The 24,168-nt window shown below is 38.4% G+C and overlaps 1 protein-coding gene across 1 annotated transcript; it reads right to left on the reverse strand.

Annotated features, from left to right (window-relative positions):
* Positions 1-345: 345 nt before the first annotated feature.
* Positions 346-23,035, reverse strand: TBC1D30 (TBC1 domain family, member 30; the record flags this gene model as incomplete). The annotated part of the gene is made up of 12 exons (XM_010291398.1): positions 346-1,127; positions 2,508-2,564; positions 2,769-2,975; positions 4,571-4,710; positions 4,885-4,997; positions 9,480-9,585; positions 12,545-12,713; positions 14,135-14,303; positions 17,843-18,028; positions 19,194-19,319; positions 22,513-22,578; positions 22,974-23,035. Coding segments are annotated over 12 exons (2,183 nt in total), but the record flags the coding sequence as incomplete, so codon positions are not given.
* Positions 23,036-24,168: the final 1,133 nt, after the last annotated feature.

Below are 24,168 nucleotides of genomic sequence, written 5' to 3' on the forward strand. Positions count from 1 at the left end.
AAGAGACAGGAGGCAGCCATGGGGGGCTGAGTGGTTGAAGGCAGACAGTGATTTTATGTCTGGGTTAGATTTAAAGAAACAGTATGATTCACACTGCAAATCAATGTTTATTTTACCACAGAACCATCAGAATTGACAATAGGGTGCCAGAGTGCATCTTTACTAATCTATCCCATAACAACACGGGAGCACAATTTTTAAAAGACACATTTATACCACTGGTAACCACTTTTGTCCTCATTACTTAATTAAAGATTAGAAATGCTTTGGGACACATAGACACACACAAAAAAAAAGCAATACAAATTTTTTGTTGCTGTCAGAAACAAAGTGCCAGGTGGTACATCACCGTTTCCTGGTCCCACTGTTGCCACTGGCAGACTTACTGAAACTTCTGCTCATTTGTGGGAAGTGTACTGTTGGTGTTCTTTCAGTGGGGCCATACAGCCCTAAATTCCTGGCTGTAGCTGACTTTCGAAGAGGCTTGACACTGGGAAAAGGATTGAAGACCTGTGGCTTTGGGTTCCCAGGCTGGGGAGATTTAGCCAGGTTTCCACTGTCGCCGGATGAACTAGATGACTCGGACAAACATGGCTGGCAGGACTGATGTGATGTTGACTCAGCATCGTTTTTTTTATCTGAGGAGAGTTCCAATGCTTCCAGTTTTAGCTGAACCACTGACATGTTTGTACTGCTGTCCATAGAAACTGGCTCAGACGACTGCTGGTCAGCTTTTCGAGTAGTCCTGTCATCCAAACCACCTCCTCCTCTTTCTCCAAAGTCAGAATGTTTGGAAGTCTCCTCCTTTGCACCAGGACTATTTGTTTTACAGCTCTCATTCTGCTCATCTATTAGTCCTATGGTATCCCCATAGCCCAGCTGGCCTTTGGCCCTAGCAATATTCTTTCGATGAACTCGTATGTGAGTGCGCCACGGAGAGTTCAATTTTGTTTTAAGATCTTCCTGGGGAATGGGAGACATCTTCCCTGTAACATGACTTGGAATGTGAATAACAGCATTTTTGAGCGACCTGTTATTCAATTTCATCTTCTTTCCCAAAAGGAGGTGGTTTATCACCGGGGAATGGTTTACCTGAGAAGGGAGGAGGCTGGTAACTGGCCCTTTGTCTGAAACAAAAGGGTTTAAAAGAAACACTGTATTGTTAAAAGATCAAAACAAATTAATGTTCTAAGGATCCACCACCAAATTTGATGCCTTTCTTAAGGTATAGCAAATGTTTGTAGGACTGACTTCTATTAAAAAAAAAAAAAAAAAAAATCACTGAATTTCTCTTACATCCTGGAGTCAAACACAAAACTAACTCCTATAATAAATTTTTCCCGTCCTCTCTCCATGCTTCTTACTTATGTGTACTTATTTATTACTGAAATATGTAGCTTTTAAACTTACACATTCTTACTTATGTGTAAGTCCTCATCCAGGAACACCATGAAAATAAATCATAACAAAAAAGAGCTTCTCAAGTTCTGGAATTGCACTGTAACTGATAGTTTAACATTAATATTGGCTTCCGGTCTTTCCCTTCTCCTCCATTTCTCTTCCAACTGTAAGAGGCAATTCAGTCCCTATACGAGGTCAGTCAAATAAGCATCTCCATGAGGCTTGTGTGACTGGACAATGAACTGATGTATTTTTAATGGATAAACTGTACCAACTCTTTTCTATTAAGTCTTCTTATTAAACCAGAGCAGTAGATTCAGAATTAGGTAATTAGATGACAGTTTGATTAAACCACAAACCCAGCCCCTCATTATGATTAGTAAGATTAGAAATGTTTGTGTTTGGGGAGTGGGGGTTGGCAATCCTTGGGAATCAACATTTTACTGTTTGCACTGTTTCTGCTGGCTACAGACTTTATTCAAATCAAATACTTCACCAATATTAAAAAAAAAATTCCTTACAACTGATGTTAGTGGAAAGTTGCAGCTCTATGTATTCAAATGCTCCTTATAGGACAAGTTTAGACAATCTAGAAGAGGAATAAAAATTCTCCATAGTGATCCATCTGCATGGTTCAATGCTAACTTAAAGACAACACCTAAGCGGAGGGGAATGAGTGGGGTGGGCTGTGTCCAGCTTGCACACCCACTAAAACCTTCAGTTGCACTGTTCATGCTGACCCCTGTGGTGTTGAGTTCGACAATTGGGGAAACAGACTCTATAATGTGGATTGCTAAATAACGGGCTGATGTCTGGCTTAATCCTCACAGCTGTATCATTATGGCTAGGTAAAAACTGTCAGCCAAAATGGAACATCTAAGCCAGTTCTTCAGCAGTAATTTGCCATGTCCAGATGAACTCAGAGGAGTTAGGATAACATGGACCAGCTAGGAATCTACCTGCCACTTGATCTGAAGTGTACTCATCTCCTCATTTCACTTTTTCCAGTGCATCAGTATGTCAACTCCAAGAATGCCAAAGATTTGAAGTTTTTAATCAGAAAGATCAACACAATGCACCCAGATAGCAAAGACATTTTTAAATACCATTGTTCAGCTGGTCCCTGGGATCTAAAAAAATCCCAGGGTCATCAACTTCAGATCCTGACAAAAAGAAGACAAAACATCACCTTCTCATTTACAACCTGTCCATACAAAGTGGCACCCACTTTACTACTGTGTTACATATTCCATCAGTCTCTCATTTTGTCTATTTGGTCAAACATAAAAGAATGTTATTTGCCTTGTTTCCTATGATGAAGTGAGCTTGTAATAAATCAGTAAATGAAACATGTTTTGATATGTTACCTGCTCTGATATACACATGGTGAACCTGCTGTTGCTGCTTCTTCTTTATCCTGGAATATTGCTTTTTCAAGGCATTAATATCAGTGGTCATACGCTCCATCATCATGCTGTTAAAAGCAGCATGATACTCGCTTCGGCAAGAGTCTATTGCTCCTGGACTTAATTCTGCAATGTTACTGGAACCCAGACTTTGTTCTTCATTCTGATCTGCACAGAGTAGGAATGAAGTGGAGATGAGGAGTAAATTGGCTTACTCAAGAGTTCTGCAGATTATCTACAAGGGAAGTCTATGTCTGATTCCTATTGTTTTATTTAACTGTAGTCTTTAATTAAAAATTTATTGTAATAAACGTATTTAACAAAGCTGCACTATGTAAAATAAGACATATTACATATCTAGAACTACTGCTTAAGAACAGCAAGCGTTTGAGGGAAGTTTAAAGAATACAAAAGTCAATTAACATAGCAATGCAAAGTTATAAGCACAGTTCTTCGATTACCCAAAAGTGCATCAAGCTAAAAGTACATCAATTACTAAAGTAATTCAGAAACTTATTATTAAAGACATTCAGTTGGTCAAAGAAAAGGCTAACAATGCAAGTTATATTACAGTCAAGCAGGCATGAGATTAAACAACTGAGCTAATGATACCAGCAAGAAGCATCAAGAAACAGCTATAGAACCACAGAGAGAAAGCTGCTAGTAGCAACAAAAGAGATAGGTGCAGAGCAGCCAAGGATCAGGCAACATGAGCCTGTCTCTGATCAACAGCTGCAGAGCAATGACAGCAGTGCAATTTATTTTCACAGCTGTTTCTGATGCACCACCAAACTGGCACTCCAGGGTCAAGGGGACAATTCTTTTCCAAGGGATGTTTGTTTTGTCTTCAGCTTAGTGTCACAAAACACTACAGCAAACAAGAGGAAAACTGCAGCTTGTAGGTCTCAGCAACACCAAGCCACATGAATGATGATGTGTAATCAGATAACAGCGACTGCTATATCAGTCTGGGTTTTTTGGGGGGAAAGGTAGGGGTGGGTTGGGGATAAATAACGATAAGCCTCTCCCAGCATATCGTAAAATCACTGTTGATCCAGTACCATTTTGTAAAGGCTGCTGCAAGTCAACAGATGATCTGATTTTCTTGTATGGATCAGAATTTTGTTCTGCTTGTAGAGCTTGCACAGGTGAACATAAAATTCTGTCAGAAATTTTTTTTCACAGGGGAAGGATTTGAAAAATAATGGCCTTTTTTCAGAACACTCTAAATCATACCCAATTTTTTTTTTAAAAAAGTGAATATACCCAAAACAACAGTCTGAAGGTTTGGCCAAAAGGGCTGTGAAATGACCTGCAGAATTCACTCACTGCCGACAGGTTCCAGTGTTAGCCATGCATATGCTAATAAAGGTCAAGATTATTTATTACATGTGCACTCTTCAGAAATGCTGACTACCCAACAGCTTTCTTGGAAATAAGCATGGATTTAGGATGGACTTCTTTCCACACATGTGCTGGCTTTTCTTTTGTGGGTGGGCAACACTATGAGATTGTTTTTTTAACCATTACTGTAGCCAAATCTTTAATCCACATTGTCATTTATTGCATGCATACAGCCTTCGAACTTGACTTTGAAGACATCTTCATGGACCGCAGAGCGAGTCGTTTGGTACCTTCTGTAATCTCTCCGTGAATATAAAATACAATTTTGATAGCAGCTTTCACAGAGGAAGCTACAGATGATTTCTGCAAGATCATCCAGATTTAACTACGTTTTCCAAAATGAAGAAAAGCACTTTTACCTTTCATCTGTTTTTGGTATTTTTGGAGCTCTGGTGCCAAAAACCCACTTAAGGGTCCAAGACAGCCAATTGCATTGGCAATTGAGTCTTCATCATCTAGGTCATTCTCCTCATCACTGTCTCTGGTTCTGCTTAGCCTTCTGTCAAATGAGAACACAAGAGAAATAAGAAAGAGACATTTTTAAATAATGATCATTACCAAACGTCTTTATCTTCCTTAAGAGCATACAAGGGAGAATGCTACCTGCCTTTTCATTATCTGTATAGGGTGAACAATAACCCTACATGCCATAAGTAGTGCATTTCAAACTTACCCTGAAAGTGAAGTTGATTTTACTGCTGCAGGGAAAGGAGTAATGTTGTACGTGTATTTCTCCCTTAATTCTGCCAGTTGTGGGAAGGGAAACTGAGCCATGGTATAAACAGTCTAGGGAAAAAAAAAATATGTAGCTTTTAAAGTTGTCACTTTAACTAACAGTTCCACAAAAGATTTCTCCATTAACAGACTTTCACAGTCTTGCAGGATTAAAGGCTGCACATTCTCAAGTGCCGTAAGAAAATGGAAGCGGTCTAGTTTTAGGATTCAGTCAGTATTTCCTGTAAGAAAAATAAAGACTGACTCACTAGAAAAATACATGTTCAAAGGGGAAAAAAAAAAAAAAGGAACAGATAACATGAGATGTAGGGTCCTTTTCAACTCCTGTACTCATTTAATAATCATTGTCAATCCTCTCCTTGCCAGCACACCGAAAATCCTCCTCCTCCAATTATGATTTCACTTATGAATGCATCACTGAGGCTTTGGGGATCTTCCAGGAGACCTACGTTTCTGCTCAAGTATTCAACAAGGTATTGACACTAGCATAGGATAGGAAGGAGCAGATCCTCACTTGATGAGTACTGTTAACAGTCTCAGTGTCAGAAGCAAAAAGAAAAAAATAGCCAGAATATCATTTTGCATAGCTTCTCTGAAATCTTACAGCTTTTTCCCATCTTGAAACTGAAATGTCTTCTGAAAGACAGCAATGTAAAAGTTTCTCATTAGCTATGGCAGGAAACCTTCACTTATATATAATTTTTTTTCCTGTGCTATTAAGTCAGTGACATTTTCATCTGAAGGCAAATGGTCTCAATTTAAGATGAAAGGAAATTCTGAGCAATTTCTATATAATCTATTCTTGAACTGTGCCTTGTCTGTGCTAAATACACTAAGGAAAAATCACAAACATGAATTCAGTGCTAGACCTTTCCCAACAGAAGAAGAAAAAAAAAAAAGTTGCACTAATGGAAATGACGTAAGCAATGAGGAAGAGGAAGGACACTCCTGGCTGGATCAGGCACAGAGCAATAGCGCAGTTCAGACTTGTGCATGAAAATGCTTTTACAGTTTGAGCCATGCACAAACTCTACGGCAAGGAGGTTGCCTAGAAAAACCCAGAGCTTTGCCACTCCATGAAACTACAATGCTACTGTGAAGGACAAAAATACTCTATGGCCTGGATAATGACGTCCCAGCAGTCTACCAGACAAAGGAATTTTATGATCTGGAGAAGGACCTACCTGTGGCCCAATGTGTCTGCCTATTTGATCTCCACCACACTTTCCTGTTTTTTTCCCCCATATGTCTCAACTCTCTTCCTTCATAGAGAAGGAGGTATGTCTGGAATTTATTTCTACTCTTTACGTCAACAGCCTTCTCAGGTAACTTGTTCCATATGCTAGTTACCCTTTAAGTGAAACAGTCGACTCTGAGTCCTCCATTTACTCCTTGCACCTACTGGTTTAGATTATGCTTTTAGCTTTTGCCTGTCTATGTCTCTTCCAGATTCTGTGCAATTTATTTCATTTAGCATACACATTTTTAGCTTAATTACTTCTTATCAGATTATAACTGGAGCCCTCACTAGCCACCTGCCTAAGAGATGCGCAAATTTTATGCTGATGCAAGTCCCACTGGAAATTAAAAAAATATTGTCAATCAACACCTGTGGCCGCCTCACAGCAATGCTTTGGAGTCAAAGCATCCTGTTCCTGGTTTGTACACAGCCCTGGATGCCATTTGGTTAATTCTGGTGAACGTGTGCCAGAAGGAAACAGCCCACACATACCAAGCACGATGCAGCCAAACTTCTTACCTTATTTATGGCCTTAAGGGACAGATTCTGGGAACAAGAAAAGAAACAAGGAAAAAACCTCTCTTCTCACCTTAAATCAGTAGCATTTGTCAATCCTTTGCCTTACCCTAAAAATGCAAAGCCATCTACGCCCTCAGCAGGACACCATACAGAAGGTGATGGGCTGTGGCTTCCAAAAGAGGGTAAGCAGTTTTGCAGACAGCTCAAACACTTATCTCAAGAGCTGCCCCACACTGGTTTAAGGCTCTTCTCTCTTTTCACTTTCACTAAGAAAACAAACAAACAAAAAAAAGCAAAAGCAAAAACAAACCCAAAAGAAAACAAAGTGCTACTCAGGTAGAAAGCTAACAGTGAATACCATCAAATCAGGGAAGCTGTCTATGGGAGATAGTCTAAAATGCTAGGGTACTACGGAGGGATTAATCCCTGTTCCCCCCCACCACAGTAAACACACAGGGATGCCTCTCCTTTTCCCGTTTGCTTCTCATCTCCTCTATGCTACAATGTTTTTAGGTGTACAAACTGAATTAGTTTAGCTGCTTATAAAAATACTTGCTTTCTGAGAAGGCATGAAATCCTGTACTCAATCTAGCACAGGCTGTTTAGAGTATCTGCAGACACCTGGTGTATAGCCTTCTGTATCCAGGTTAGAACCAAAGTTTATTAATAGGCCAATAAAATGACATTACTGAATACTGTGTTTGTTTAGCTTCTAGTCCTGAATACATAGTACAGCTCTTACCCTTTATTTACCTAAACTGTTCAATCTGAAAAAGGAGGAAGCTGTAGGCTTGCTTGCTCCTCCAATCCCTCCATGCTCTGCTCAGCACAACATTGAAGAACTCTTGCCATGCAAGGGCCAAATCCGCAAAAGCCCTCAATCCTAGGTATCTGTACTGTCTGCATGGGAGGGAGGCATTTTTAATGATAAACTTGCACCAACTATACATGCTGGTGGAGAGAATGAGGATAAGAGTCCTCTGATCTACTTTAGACATCTGCTCTGTCAACACTTGCCCCTGAAGGATCAGCCATACCTCCCTCCTTGAACTCCCAAAGGAAACAGGCCTCTTAAAGCACAATTTGTTTTTTAGTGATGGAGAAGTGCCTGTTACTCTTCACTGGTTTAAGTGAGCCTGGATAGGTAGTTCAGATGTAAATGTGTCATGCAAGTCTGAAGAAAAGTGAGATGACTGCCACCAGCAACCTTTACTGAAATGTGTAATAATCTTTTCCCACAGTAGGATATTAATCCTTGAGCCATGTTGTAAAAAAAGTACTAGATGTAAAATCACCATTCTGATTTTGATAAGGGAAAAAGAGACAAAAAAGAAAAAAAGAACATTTCAAAAACAAAGCAGTCTAAATATTCATCTCCGGCTGACTCCTGTGAAAAAGCCTAAAGCATTTTTAAAAACAGTGTCTTCAAGCAGCCTAGATCCTTTCATTAATGCAATGGTTCATATTTATTTATTTTCTTCTCCAACACAGAGAAAATTGTTCAAATGCAGCAGCCAGACACATAGTGGCATTCATATCCCCTAATGGCAGTCATATAGTGCCTAATTCTCTCCACTTACGTTAGAGAGCCTAGCGTGAGCACCTCAGATGGGAACGGCTACACTACCAGCACCTGCCTTTGACTTGAAGAATGCGATCTAAACTGTAGTGTAGTTTCTTCAACTGAGAGGACACACATAAACCTGCATTTCCATTTTTGAAGCAAAACAAAGCCACAGTGCTCACCTCTCCCATTCCTAAAGCTCCCTCATCAGACAAAAAAACAACAGTAACAAAAATAAAAAAATCTGAAACTAATCCTTTACTTCAGGGCAGTACTTTACCAGACTAGGGAAGTGTTTTATCCCGCATAGTCAGTAAGTTCTGCTTCCAATGACAGGTAACAGAAGTCGTCTGCTAACTACTGTTAATAAACTCATGCAACTTCATAGACTGAGACTGACTTTTTCCCTTCCTCTAAAACAGGTAAAAAATTTCAGGTGAATTATGTGCTCTGTATTTGCACCCATTTAATCATCATGCTCCAACTAATCACAAGCAACTTCCAGAACTGTAGCATGAAGTCTTTATAAAGCATGTAAGTACACAACACTTCAAAGATATCACAAAAAGAAATGTAAGTGCAAATCAATAAAATTGTATCTGCAATACTAAAGGTCCTTTCCTTTCCCAGAACAATGTGGACCTTTGTTCTCACACAATGATGTATGCTTTAAGAACTCAGGGACTGCAATTATCTACAAATGTCTGTGTTTATAGTTCACTGATGACTGTTCATGGTTGGGGCTTTTTTAAAATCACAAAGGGTATTTTTTTGCCCCTTCTCACTTGATAAACTCTTGTATCTCAGAGTGTCTGCAGAATGAAAAGGACACAGTGTAATAAATGACTAAAACAAAAATAAAACAAAAGAATACCCTAAAAATTATGACTACTAAAAGATTCTACATCTTACTTGTATAAATCCAATTGGGCATTATATCACAACAAACTTTCAACTGTCAACATACAACCAGTTTTTATCAAATGGAGCCTAGTGGTTCTCTACACTTATGTATAAGATAAGATTTTAGCTTAAACTGCAGGTCATCTATTTGTTTCATTGACATGCTAGCTCAACTCAGTTATCTTAAATTTTTATTCTTGGGAGAGTTTAGGTTTCTCCAGTATCTGAAAAAAATGTAATTTGTTAGAAATCAGCACCTGAAGGATACACAGAAAACACAAACAATAATTATATCACAATTACTCACCTGCATGAGTTCATTGCTGTCAATCAGACTGTCTTCCAGCATCTCCTGGGTCAGCTTGCCCATGGTACTGTAAAACTCATCTGCGGTTTCACAACACTCTATTTGCCTACATCAAAATACATGTTGTTTTTTTATTTTGCTTTTACATATGATTATACACCTCCAAATCAAAACTGCAGTTTCTGTCATTGTAAAATACACGCTTCCATTAGTCACCTTAATTCTTAAGTTTATTGCAATCTTCCCTCCACCTCCAAATAATAAAACTGTGCACATCACATTGGAAATGCTCGTGCAGTAAAAGGATGTACTGAGCACAGCTTACTGTCCTGACAGCATGGATTCAAGGATTCATGCATGTCCAGACAGGTTATTCCCTCTGCCCCTTTCACTTCTACAACATGAGAATGAATATAACCTGCCTTCTACTAGCACAAGGGAGTTCTCCCATCAGCTCAGAAAGCGAGCATGAAGATTTTTTGACTGCCTCATCCCTCATTCTTCACTATGCACCAAACTGCATTCAGTGGTTGAACTGTCTTTTTGTCATCTATTTGCTGGCCAGAAAACATTCAGGTGGAGTAAATAAAGTACAGGTGTTTCTATACACATCACTGTATTCAAAAGAGCTGAACTCGCATAGTGCAGAATGAAGGAAAATTCACTCATATCCTGCATATTTATGAATGCTATTTCTAATTTAGAGATGCAGACTTTTTTTATTTGGGGGGTTTTTTTTGTCTTTTGTTTTGGTGGTGTTTTGGGGCTTTCTAGGGGGGGCTGGAGGGGTGGAGGTGGGGGGGTTGCTCGGTTGGGGTTTTTTGTTTTGTTTCCCCCACACACACACACTTTTTTTAACATGTCTAAAAACACAGAATCACCCACAGAGTGTCAGCTAGGAGAAGAGAAATATGAGTAATATGCTTTTGTGAGTTGCTGTTCTACATATATTAGGGTCAGCCGCTAAGCATCCTCTCCCATCAAGTGAAAAATTTGTTTTACTTCTATCCCAAACAAGTGCATTGCTGGCTACATATTGTAGCCTCCCCTGTAAAATACAGCTGCTGGAACGGTCAAAAAAAGTACACTGCCTTTTTTCTTAAGGATTAGAAGAAGAAGCTTCCCTTGATCTTCAGTGTCTATAGGGAACAAACATTGAACTATGAAACTGCTGCCATCTTAATCATTCTTTTAGCTAAACTATGCTGTTTAAAAAAAAAAAAAAGACTAGAAACAATGGGTATGTAGCCAACTACCACAAACTGCTTTCCTTCCCCAATACCTTCAAGTCTCTCATGATCTCCACATATTGCTTTCTCTACTGCATCTATTTTTAACATCCCCATTCCTTCAGTCTCCCCCAAAACAGAAGTAGAATTGAACCACCCACATTTTAGGAAAAGCACTTCTCACCCCATTTTCACATCTAGAAAGACAGTCTTGAGACATATGAAGATCATGACACTATGATCACTGTTTCAGGCCCCACTTCTTTAAATCCTCTGTTCTATTTCTAGTGGAAAAGAAAGGCACAAAATCGCAATCTTCTCCCAGCAAAAAGATAGTGCCCGATCTTTTACTTCCTCATCTCATTTGGTATCATTAATTACAAACTTACTGTATTTCAATTCTTGCCCAGTTTTAGCGACTCATCATCTTCAGAATCTCTGGTTATCCCACCAGTGTCCCTTTCTGTTAATTGCCCTCAAATCCGCCAGACCTTCTCCTATTCCCCACAAACAATAGTTGCAACGTGCACAGTGTGATCAGATCATTCTTATTCTTACAGATTTCTTCATTCTGTTCCTTCCAATTTTTATAAAACATGTTTCATTTTTGCTTTAAGTTTTATGGTAAAATCTTCAAAGCAGTGATTTTCTTTTTTATCCTGTTGAGTTGGAACATTCATAATTACAGCTTTTAAGTGCACAGAGACCCTCTGCAATAGGACCTTTCATCTAAAGGTATGGTACAAAGTAATAAAGCACAATGGGACTACATATGGCTTAATCCTAATGCAAATGATTCATGCAAGTTTCATTTATGAACTGAACAAATTAGGAAATTATTATTCTAATTATTATTCTTCAGATTAAAAAATTAAATATACTAAACAAAGCCTATGGGCCTGCAGTGCTGATTTATTCAGAAAGAAAAAAAGAAATTAAATCTCCAAGGACAGAGCTGAGCATAAATCCCAGTGGTTCAGTCTCAGGGAAAAAAAAGGAAGGCAAGTGTTGATAGGCATCACAAAAAAAATTTGATGCAGCTGCTGACACCAGCTGAAAAACATTTCCAGCTGAACTAACATCTGTTCGATCTGTAAGAGCTCACACCTCCCACTGAAGTCAGTGACAAAATTCATTTCTCCAGGAGCACTGTACACTCTTTGGAATGCAAATATTTGCTCTGACAACAGAGAAGTTCAGAAAAACTAACTGCCTCTTGTGTTTTGTCCTATGTGGTGAGTTTCCAAAGCCATAAAGGACTATAATAGAAACTTGGCTAGAATGTGCTTAAAAGCAGAGAATTTCGGAGAAATTTGCTGGCCAGCCTTAATAGAAAAGAACCATGTAACACTAAATCATTCTCTCAGTAACACAGAACTCTTTTCTTGGGTACAGTCAATGGGCTCAAATCCTTAAGTCTCTAAGTGAAAATAAGGGAATTAACATCCCCAGCTTCAGGTACCCAACTAAATTAGCTAGTCACCCTAAGTCTCTCTGTACTCTTTCCACAGATTATTTACCAGCTGCCTCAGAGGTCTATGTTCTAGAAAATCCAACCAACCTTTTAGCACAGCATGAAGACATTATACACACACGCAAACAACTGGAGACATTTCCTGCAGCAAGGGTCAATTAATTATAGTGCCCATTCTGACATGATATCAGGAGCACATGTTTCTGGGAAAGCCATGGAGGCACTTTGTGCAGCTTTTTCAAAGCAGAATCATTCTGAAAGACTGCATCTTGTTTAGAATTGAGAACACACTCTTCAGAACAACATAAGTTACACACATTGCTCATACTGAAAAGAAAAATCAGATAAAAATGGCCACTTACTCTCCTAACTTTGCCCAGATGGCCAAAGCTACTCTCAGTATAATTTCAGAGCCTTCAAAGAATACTGAATCCCAGATCTTCAGAACTGTATGATTAGGCAGACAAGTGGCAAAGAGTGTCAGAAACCATTGCATTGTGAAGACATTTGTAAGTGGGGGTTCATAGCCTCCTGAAAAAAAAAGATGCTTAAAGCAATTGTAATTTACTATTATTTTACAAGGAGTATAAACAACATATTGAAGTCCACCAGACATTCTAGTACCTCTATTATTGCTCAAAACTTAGTAAGCCTGCAGTTTTCTTAAGATAAGCTGAGAAAAAGAGCAACGGAAGAATTACATACTGAAGTCACCTTTCATTCTGCTGCACTGCAAAATCTCTAAGCAGCAGCAGCACTGTTTTGGGACTGTAAACCTCGGAAAACACCACATTTGTTTTTCTTATACCAGAAAGATTACTTTTCCTTCCCCAAAGGAACTAAAAGCTTTTATTAAAAAAAAACAAAACAAAACCCAAACCCAAACCAACCCCAAAACTGCTGCATTTCTTCAGTAACTAATGGTAAATGGTAAATAAGAAGTCTTTATCTACATGATGGTGAAAGTGACTGTCTCTGTAAAGTCTTACCTATTGTTTTAATATCCTGATGCACTGCCAGCTTAGCAGAAGTGACTGTAACACATTCAGGTTTCCTTTTTGCTTGTTAAGTTTCAAATAAGAGTTATTATTTTAGCCTGAAACTCTGAAGTTTTACATTCTTACTATGCTCAGAGAATACTTTGTGCATCCTTGTATCAACTGATGCACTGAAGGCCATGACCAAAGAGGCTGCTGCCTGTGAAAACACTTTCAAACAGCAAATACTTCCTTGATACCCTTTCTTTGTTTTTTTACAGTTTGGGCAGAGTCACGGTTTATTTACATGGAACATGGTAGCAGATCTTTTCTAAGATGGAACTCAGGGTGCACTTAGCTTCCAGACAGAAAAAAACCCCACACTCCCAAATAAAAGAGCAGTATCTTGTTTGGGAAAAAAAAAAAAAAAAAAAAGAGGGAATGCTATACCAGAAAAAAAAGCACAGTGCAAAGCCAGTTTTCAGGTAGCAACCCAAGAAGTACTCCTAAGTTTTGCACCTGTGTATTGCTAAGGTGAAAAAATACTAACCAGATACTATTGGTTCTCACACTGTAACTCTTCCCAGAACAGCTATGCAAGCTAGCAACTACAGGGAGCAATAGTAAGACAGGTATCTTCAACTAAGGCAAGGAACAGCCTTTTCAAGGTAGCCCTTGTACTAAGCTGTGTGTTACAGCGTTGTCACTCCATACATTTTATATCCTTGTTAACACAATTCTGTTTGAAGTTAGTGGTGGGACCAAATTATTTCCCCTTTATTTTTTCCCCAAGAGCACCACCTGTTTATGTTAAGCTTACCAATAACGGAATCCATCATCTTTCACCTTAACAATTTAAAATATATATTCTAAGCAATAAACTCATGTAAACACTTAAAAGACTGTATTTTTAGACCACTGCTCAGATGAAACAACAGCAAAAGGGAATTTAATAGTATTTTCTGTTGAACTTACCTCCACTTTCTCTGTTAGCAGCTCTTTGCAGTGTGTCTAAGTGCTGGGACAGTTCAGGAAGCTTCATTCGTAAAAGATCTCGGAAAACAGCCATATCCACAGAGAGAGCGCGGAGATTATTGACAAAATAGCTATCAGGAAGCACCTTATCAATTAGGTAAATCATGATCTGTGGGGCAAATGACATATAATCATGGAGGACCTTCAGAGACAGTTATTTTCTAGGAATAACAGGAAAAAAAAAATACAGAATTTTAAAATTCTCTGTTCACTAAAGAATGGCTTGGAGCCAGTGGCAACACATGCCTCTGGTATCTCCATTTAATATGGGGAGAAAACATAATTTTAAGCATTCGCGGGTACTCCAGGTATCCACAAGCAATCAAGGTGGAAAAGCCTCTTGAAGCTGTCCAGAATCTATGAACCATTAATGACCGAAATCAATGTCACAGTAAGCTATGCCCAGGTTGGAAGCGTTATGCAAACTAAAGGCAACTTTTGGCACTTCTGATGCTCTATGTGTTTATGAGATCTCTAGACTGTTGGAAAGTTCCACTGTCCCTTCTCCGGCTGTTAGCTGCCACAACTAGAAGACTGACCTTCCAAATCACCTTTTTTCCCTCTCTCCAAAATGCAAGATACTGTTCTTTAAAACACATTCTCCACACATTTTACTGTGATGTGTTACCGTGTGCTGCACTTCATCTTGTCACTTTAAAAGGTGCTAAATTAAGCAGCGTGAGAAGTTTTAAACAGACATCTGTTTCAAGTGTGATAGCTCAACTACAGGGGTGGTGATGTATTAACTGGATGCTGTCAAACTTTTGAGAATAAACAAATGCAACAAAGAAATATGTTGAAGTTGATGTACATCATCCGCCCAACAGAAGATGCTCACCTTCACTTCAGTATCTTTTACAATCTCTATGGCCACTCTACAAACCGTACCCAGAAAGCCTGCATGTGGTCATCCTGTCTGCTTCAACTCTCCATTATTCCTTTGTTAAAATTTCAAACGAGCATCCTTATCATCTGTTTGATACAGCCTCTAATGCTTGAGGAGCACGGCACCTTCATACACAGGAAATGATCCTCCTTCCAACCCCTCTCTTTTTATAAGATGCTCACAAAAATAGCTTGGCAGACACTAGAATTTCAAGAGCACCACTTTACATAGTCTCACTGCTTCCTTTTCTCTTCCAACTGCTTGTGACCACATACTACCACTTGTCCTTGCAAGATTTTTTCGGGCAATAACAGTCTTCTGTTCCACGTTTTAAAGCACATAGATCAGTAGTCAATGCATGCAAATCAATAGTTCTTACACATTTTTGATGGGGCCTTTTATTTTTGTTAAGTTTTAAAGACTGTAAGGAAATAGGTGATCAAAACATGGTACACAGGTTAGCTGGAATCTTGTATTTTGTCAGATGCATTCCCTAACCTTTACTGAATACCAGGACATCATTGTCTTTTAAAAATACGCTTTATTTTGTTCTGATATATTTCAACCAATGGAAGAATAATTTAATATGGCAACATTGTTACAACTATGCTATTTGTGTTTTCATTAATTTCGTATGACATAAGCCTCCCTACCTTAAAAAAAAAATCTATTAAAATTATAAAATTTATAAAATTTTTATTTTAAAAAATTATGAAAGTTTTTGCTCCATTCCCACTGCATGGTATTAGTTCAGAAACCTCAGATATATGAGAGCATAGGAAGTCCATTCTATTTCGGTGACATGTGAATTGTTTTAAGAATGCTTTTTTAAAAAAGCAATTTCACGTGTTTACCAGTTTGCAATAGATACTTTCTTCGTGACACATCTCTACATACTTATTTTTATTATTTGACTTTGTAATATTTCCCCACAATAATGTGCAGGAAAAAAAAATGTTTTTTTAAGTTTCAGTATCTATGAGACTTTTATACGTACTTCTATAGGTTCTACACATGCAAGCTGTGATTTTCTGGCTGATTTCAGTAGGCTAACTTCGAGGTGTCTTCAGGATTTATCTTAAACATGCCTGCCTTAACTAGTGAAGATTCAAGCATCCTTGGCTGGGCATTCACTGAAGCTACCATGTTGGGTCCTGTGCTGTTAAAACCCCATGGCATCAGTAGTACCAGCTGTTTCGCAGCTTCTGGGAGACACTTCCCAGACACAGAGCTTCTGTTTATAATGCCCTTCCCAGAAAGGGGACCTGACTGGCAAGCCTGGAGAATCCCCTTGCTCCCTTAATTCCTAGACGCTGCAATAATCCAAACATAGTTTCCCCATAGATCCAATCCTGAGGGCAGCTTTGCAGGCAACAGCCTCTGCAGCTGTTCCAAAGTCACCCATCACTTGTGTTAGACAGCACAGTGACTACAGCAAAGAAACAGCCACATGCTAACCCCCAATTCCTCCCCCCACCCCTTCCTTTTTTTTTTTTAATCCTTCCCTTTTCCCTCTCTCTTCTGGGGAAATTCCAACCCTGCAAAGCCCACACGCTAAGCTTGAAAAAGACATGACTATTCTCCATTCTTATTTTCTGCAGGTCATACCCACTTTGGTGCTAACAGCCTTCGGTTCTTTACCTCCCCAGGGCAGCCGGGTGCCACTCCATTATCTCCTCAGCACAAGGAGCCTGACACCACTCACAGTAAAAGACAATCCAATAATATAAAGATGCATACAGTTCTTATAATCAATTTGGACTTCATAAACCTTGGGCAATTTTATTTCCTGTATTATCATAATGTGTTTTAGGAGCTTCTGGACAGTATAAGATCACAATAAAATGTAACAAATTCTAGTTAAAAATAGTGAGGAAATTTTTAGCAAGAATGATTAAAAGGAAATTTTACTCTCTGGTATAAAGTAGGTACATTAGGGTATTTTCTTCTTGTTACAGGCAGCTCTCTAGATGAAGTATTAAATACCAGCTAACTGGACTCTACTACCACAAGTTTTATACATTATAGGAGCTCTGAGTGAATTTAAATATTTACCATACTTAAATCATTGTCTAAGGCAAAACAAACAGCTCAATATGTCGAGAATCAGTCATCTTTTAGTAATTTGACCCCAACTCATACATATGAGCAAGTTTACTTCAGGAAATTTGCACATGATCTTGGCAAACCTTAAAACACATTCCTGTAGTAAGCTGTATTTCCATTTTCTGACACAGATTTCATTACACTTTCTATTAAATAGAATAAAAAAATAAAACTCTGTATGACTAATGTAGCCCAGAAAGTAGCTTCAAAGTGATTTACTTTCATTTTAAATATTTATTTTGTGTTTTCCTAAAATTTGCTTTAAAATGCAAGATTTATTAACTGCCTTGCATGCTACTGCCACACAAGAGACTGATAATGGAATCTGAAGGTTTCAGCTACCTATTGTGTTTGGAAGCAGGTTTGGGATTATGGGATAAGATATTCTAAAGTCAGTAGCAGTGTTCCCATTTATTTTTATTATGGCCAAGCCCTCATCTGTTTCTGTTTGAAAAAAAAATGTTAACAGTGATAATATTCAAACTGTTCATGTTAGCTCAGACAGGATAACAAACAATCTGCAGATATAAATTGGTTAACTCCTTTAAAGGAGTCCTGTTCTCTTAGGCTGCCTACAAAATTCACACACTGGTTTATTCTAAAGCTAACTAAGTAAAAGCAGTCTTCAACACTGAAAAAAAAAAAAATTTACTCACTTTCAGGGCATCCCCTTCATTGCCCTCCATTACTTCCAGAATAAGTGCAGCTAGTATGTTAAATCCTTGACAATAGCCAACAGATTTATTCCACCTGGCATAAGCCAGCAAAACACGTTTTAATACCACTCGATCTTGCTCTGCCTCTTGGCCACAGTAAGAACTGCAACCAGTTCGGTGAAGGTCCTGTAAAAAGGAAAACAAAAAAAAAAAAAAAAAAGAAAAAGACAAGAACAGAGATGTGCATTTTCCTTCCCTCTTTAGTTCTCCTGCCTGCCCCAGTTTTCCTTCCACCTCCACCCTCCCAACACATACTCCCAAAGTTGATGCCAATGTTTCTTTTTAATCTGTAAACCCTTAGCTTACTGAAGAGAAATAGATTCAGCAAGCTCTTAAGTAAACAAGTTACCTAAAAGATGTTCATACGAAGTTGTCACAGAAGATATTAACAGATATCTAGGTTTCAAAGAGGCAAGACATAACAGCTGCTTAATTGAACAAAAAAAAGCAACTGTTTTTATCAAAGTATAAAAGAACTACTAGGCAACTAAGTTTTCAAAACATAAAAAACCAGAAATTGTGTCTTTGAGATTTAAGCAATTTTTAAGTGAAAGGCAAAACGTACTACAATGCTCAATGTTTCATAAGTAATATCAATAAGCTTAAATTACCAAGTACAGATGACAATTGTAATAATCAGGAACACAAAGTATTTTACTCCACGTTCTCTAATTAAGATGACTATAGAACACAATCTCTCCTAAATAGAGTAATGCCTCCTAAATGGGTAAACAGACTAATATTTAAGCCACCACAGCAATACAGATCTATTAAGCTCTTCCGTAAAACTGCCCACTGCTTTAAATATTAAATGTTAATTAGCTAAGAAATATACATAGACAAAGGTGTTTCATTCCTATGAAATAACTAAAAAATGCTTAATTGCTATATTCAATTATAATTGCTATAAATATACTTTTTAATCCCAGCAAACATTTGTGCTTATTTATAGAGAAGAAATAAACTTATGTTCCTTCCTCCATTAAACTCCAGTATTTTTTTTTAAATAAAAAAAGTAGAAATAGTGCAAAAGAAATCAGTAATAGCAATTTTTTCCCAGCTAACACTAACCACACCAGTGGAGAAGAAGGATCAAAGAAGCCAAAGAAATAATTTGCATGGACCAAAGGGAATTAAGATGTAAATTTTGCCACAGCAGTTGCAGAGAACAAAATAAATCCAAATCCTATCCACTAAAAAAAAAAAAAACAACCCCACCCAAACAAAAAAAAAAATCCACCTTCAACTTTTCATTAAAAAATTAAAATAAAATAACAAATTAGCTGGCTACCTTTACTATCTGGATGCCCATGGAGTCATCATCAGGATTACTTCTTTCATTGAATGTGAAACGCATGGTTTTATCCCAGTCAATGGCTATGCTGTGTAAGTACTGATCAGCTAGGGTCAGCCAAACCTAGGAATACACAAAGCAAGTCAACAAAATGAATTATTTCTCAAATAAAATATGAACAGTTTTGAAATATACTGTTAGATGAACCTCATCAGCTTCACCCATATGTGATCTGCTGCTAGACTTGAAATACGCAGAAGAGGACTATTTCTAAAACAATTTTAGCACAATTAAAGTGATACCTTGCTCCCTAAAACAGAAAGGAAGGAAACAGCATTAAGTGTCCAGGTCTGTGAACTGCTTACAAAGATGCAAGTCCCTTGCCAGAACCTGAGTCCACAGGGACCCTCCAAGATGGAAGCACACTTTCCTGCAAGGACCCTCTTTGTCAGTTCGGCCCTTCTAACCTCATAACCAGCAAGGAGTTTTATAAAAGGTAACACTGCTGCAGGCTTTCCTCAAATTCAACTATGGATCCATCTCCTGGAAATCCCACAAAAAAAATACAGTGGTGCTTCTCTTTACCAGAGGTCTCTTCTGATCAACTTTGCAGAAGAAATAGCATCTAGTATTAACCATTTGGGATTGATCTGAAAGTATCACTTGGATCAGAGTAACACATTCTTACAAGAAGTCTTCCTAAACTGTTGGTGCTACAGGGAGTTCCGAAAACAAACATTTTGACTTTTTGTAAAGCTTAATAAATTACCAGAACAGATTTATGCATCTGTATCTAAGATAAAGTCTGAATCTTTATTAAAACATTTTAAAAGTTACTGAACCATGAAAGACAGATCGTACAATGACAACAAGTAACAATAAAGGATCTTTCTCTTCAGGAAATTGAAAGAAATCATGAAAGCAAGTTGGGCGAGTTTTATATCAGCCGTTAACTCACTCAAGTGAGAAAAGCAATTCAGACACTTCCCACAGATTTAAACACCAAGCTAGTTGCATGATGAAGGAATTTATAGACAGCTCCCAGAATCTTGCATTTTCTGCATTTAAATGTCTCTTCCCACACTTCTGCAAAGCTACCCCTGCGGAGGAATGCTGCTGTTCTGCCGCCCAGCAGCCTTTGGCACCACTGACATCCTACTGATGCTGTTCGACTAGATTCTTTTGTTTTCTGGAGCTGGCAGAGACAATGTCACATGCCACAGCAATAATGCAGATGTCACCCTGCTCCTTCTGCTGCCAGCAAAGGAGGCAATCAGCATGCTGCCAACACAAAACGTTTCCTGCATTTTAGTATCAATCTAAAATCATTGGGAAACCAGGGAATGGCAGTGTTAAGAAAAAGGATGTGGTCTTTTCACTACTTCTTTGGTTAGCATCATATGGTCATGTGTGAGCAAACACAGAGATGGGAAGAATGAGAAGGAAAAGACAGAGGTCCAAGTTGGATGATGTGGCAGAACACGCTCTCAGCAAGTCTGCTAATGACACAACACTGGGAGAAGAGGCTGATAAGCCCAAGAGCACCTTGACAGGCTGGAGAAATGGGCTAACAAGAACCTCACGAAGTTCAACAAGGAGAAGTGCAAAGTCCTGCACCTGGGGAGGAACAACTCCAGGCACCAGTATATGCTGGGGATCACCCAGTTGGAAAGCAGCTTTTCAGAGGAGGGGGTCCTCGTGGACACCAAATTGACCATGAGGCAGCAAGGTGCCTTTGTGTCAAAGGCAGACAACAGCATCAGGCAGAGCACTGACAGCAGGTTGAAGGAGGTGATCCTTCCCCTCTGCTCAGCCCTAGTGAGACACACCTGGAGCACTGGGTCCAGTCCTGGGCTCCCCAGTACAAAAGAGATACAGAACTACTGAAGTGAGTCCACAAGGGGCCACTAAGAGGATTAAAGGACTGGAACATCTATCTCTCCTATGAGGAAAGGCTGAGAGAGCTGGGACCATTCAGCCTGGAGAAGAAAAGGCTCATGGGAGATCTTATCAATGTATATAAATACCTGAAGGGAGGGTAAAAAGAAGACAGAGCCAGGCTCTTCTCAATGGTGCCCAGTGACAGGACCACAGACAAAGGGCACAAAGTGAAACACAAGAGGCTCTGTCCAAACATCAGGAAACACTTTTTTTACTGTGAGGGTGACAAAGCACTGACACATATTGCCCAGAGAGGCTGTGGAGTCTCCATCCTTGGAGATATTCAAAAGCCATTTGGACACGGTCCTGGGCAATCAGCTTGGTCAGGCTTGTTGTACTAGATGAGGCCCAGAGGTCCCTTCCAACCTCAACCATCCTGTGATTCTACGACTTCTGCCATTCACATACCACAGAAAAATGCCTGAGAGACTTACTTGAGTGTGGGAAAAGACTATTTCAGGAAAGAAAAAAGGCTGTTAGATGGATATAATGATTCATTGGAGTTGTAGCTTAAAAATAAAATCATAGTGGTGTGAGGAAAACAATGCCACTATAAGTCTTCCATTTCCTTTCCCCCTGATTTGTATAAGAGGAACAGTTCAGTTTGGAAAGATAGCAAAATGAAAACAGGAAAAGGAAATCTGATGCATCAAAAATATATGGAACCACATATACTTTATAATGCCTTAAAAACATTCTTTTTATTAAAATCACATTTTCAAAGCTGAGATCATGCGACTGAGTTTTATAGAAAAGATGAATAGACATGCCTTTTTTTAGGCTAGGGAACTTCAAACATGGTTAAAGAAAGAAATAAAGTAAGTTTAGCAAAATCCTACTGGATCCTTTCCTACAACACTACCTCAGTGCAATTTCTCATTAATGGCACACTCTACCATTCTACATCACTTCTGACTCTGAACTGCCCTAATTTAGGCAATCTGCCTTTCCCCCATCAAATGTTTCTATGAGCATTCTTGTCAGCACTAGCATCTATCAACTTCACCTTCGTAAGTATGACAGCCTACACTGGAGATTTGCTCTCCTTTCAGCTGGTTGTCAGCTGCGAGGGCAGCTTCACCAGTGCAATTCCTTGAGACTGACAGAACGAAGCAATAACATCTGCAGCAGAATAAGTTACCTAAGCCTCAAGTAAAAGAGCCTGACTATTGAAAACACCATCTTTACCTGTCTCCTCAGGCTCTCCAGCTGCCCTGTGAGGTTATCACTGAAGAATGTAAACTAGAAAAAAATCCCCACTAGAATTTAAAGCTTCCAAATATTTGCTTAGAAAACACTGATAATATTGATGTCATTCACCTCTCCTGAGAAACCCACAGGCACTGTGTCCCACAAAGCATACAGGTCTACCTACCTTCCTCCGCCATTCTTTCGGTATGCCTGTCGGCAATCTAGCCACTGCTTTGAGCGCATCGTGCCACTGAAAAGAAAAGCATACAAAAATGTATAAAATCCACCATTAGTTTAACGCAACAGTATAGCAACATTTACAGAGCTGCAGATATGCATATTCATTTCATTTTACTGCATACATTTCAGAGTTTAACTGCTTAATTCACTCACAGGGAAAATATAGATTAATTACCTAATGGTATAACAAAAATAAAATATTCTGGGACACAAAGACTTACGAGATATTGGAGTAAACAATGAAAGTGTATTATATTTTCCAAATACTAATGGAACAGCTCTTGATGCAATTGCAAATAATATGCTGACATTATGATGGCAGATGCACTTCTGAATTAGGGCAAGTACCTTGACTGAAGAGAACCCAGTCCTTCATAAACTCAAGAGAAAAATTAATCAAATTACCTGCTGAAAACCATTTTGACCTAAAGATGGTTCGAGGGTGAACTTCAATTTTGTATCAACCCCTAGATACAAAAAGGAAAAAAAAATAATCATAGTCATTATTTTCCTTTAGCTCAGAAGGAAAAAAAAAAATTGAAATAGAACACAAGATTTCAGCTACATGTTTCAACAACTACTTTTGTAGTTTGTTGATTCACTGTTTCACTGTTTCTGCGAATTCTTGTCTTCACACTGGATTCGATGCACATGTTAAGTAGTACATGGACAAAATGTTTTTAAAATGCAGTAATACACTCTTTAATGGTGTAGTTTAGCACAACTCACTTCACTAAAAATCATGTAGTTCACTACTCTACAAACTATATTTGTACACTGCAAACTATCATATGCATCCACAAAAAAAAAGTATAGAGAGACAAACAGTTTCTTTCTACGTATTTCAATTTCTTGACGTTAAATCATTCAAACCTCATTTCTAAGTTTTCAGTGCTAAAATTATTTTATTGCTCAGAATATCAAATTTTTTATAATTCCTCAGAACATAAAGCACATTCAGTCAGTATTCACATGTAAGCTTAGATTTTATTTTGCCCACATGAGCAAATTACTTTAATTGTAATTAAAGCCTGCTAATAGTCTATAAAATACAATATTAAATAAAATACTAGTATTTCAAGTTTGGCCTACACTGGATCCTGACTATGGCACCGGAATATGCCATAACATGAAGAGGAGTAACATTTTTAATTTACTTTATATCCCACATTTTGAACGTGCAGGCGTTTAGTCCTTCAAATGCCGCTGTCCAGAGCTCCGGTGCTGAACACCACGTCGCAGCACATCCCCTCCCTCAAGTCTTCTGGCATAAAGAATAAAGCCTTTCTTTATTTTTCTCCCCTAATTTAAGACGATGTATTGCTCCATATTTAAAATGATGTTATGCATAGCTTCTTGACTTACTATAATATCAAGCCAAACATTTTTAATGTATATTTTAATAGCCGTATATATAAAACCCAGATTTTAATCTTTAACCTTTAATGCAAGGTTTTAAGCATATAAAATCCATGCTAATCAACTCACCAGTAGTACTCAGTGCTTTGGAGGATTAAGCCTGTGAGCCTGACAAACCCAAACTATAGTGGCATTTGCTAGTTATGGAATGTAAAATGCCTTTCAGCACTTACATACTGAA

The sequence above is a fragment of the Phaethon lepturus genome, unplaced genomic scaffold, assembly GCF_000687285.1.
Source record: "Phaethon lepturus isolate BGI_N335 unplaced genomic scaffold, ASM68728v1 scaffold6710, whole genome shotgun sequence".
In the NCBI taxonomy this organism is placed as follows: domain Eukaryota; kingdom Metazoa; phylum Chordata; class Aves; order Phaethontiformes; family Phaethontidae; genus Phaethon; species Phaethon lepturus.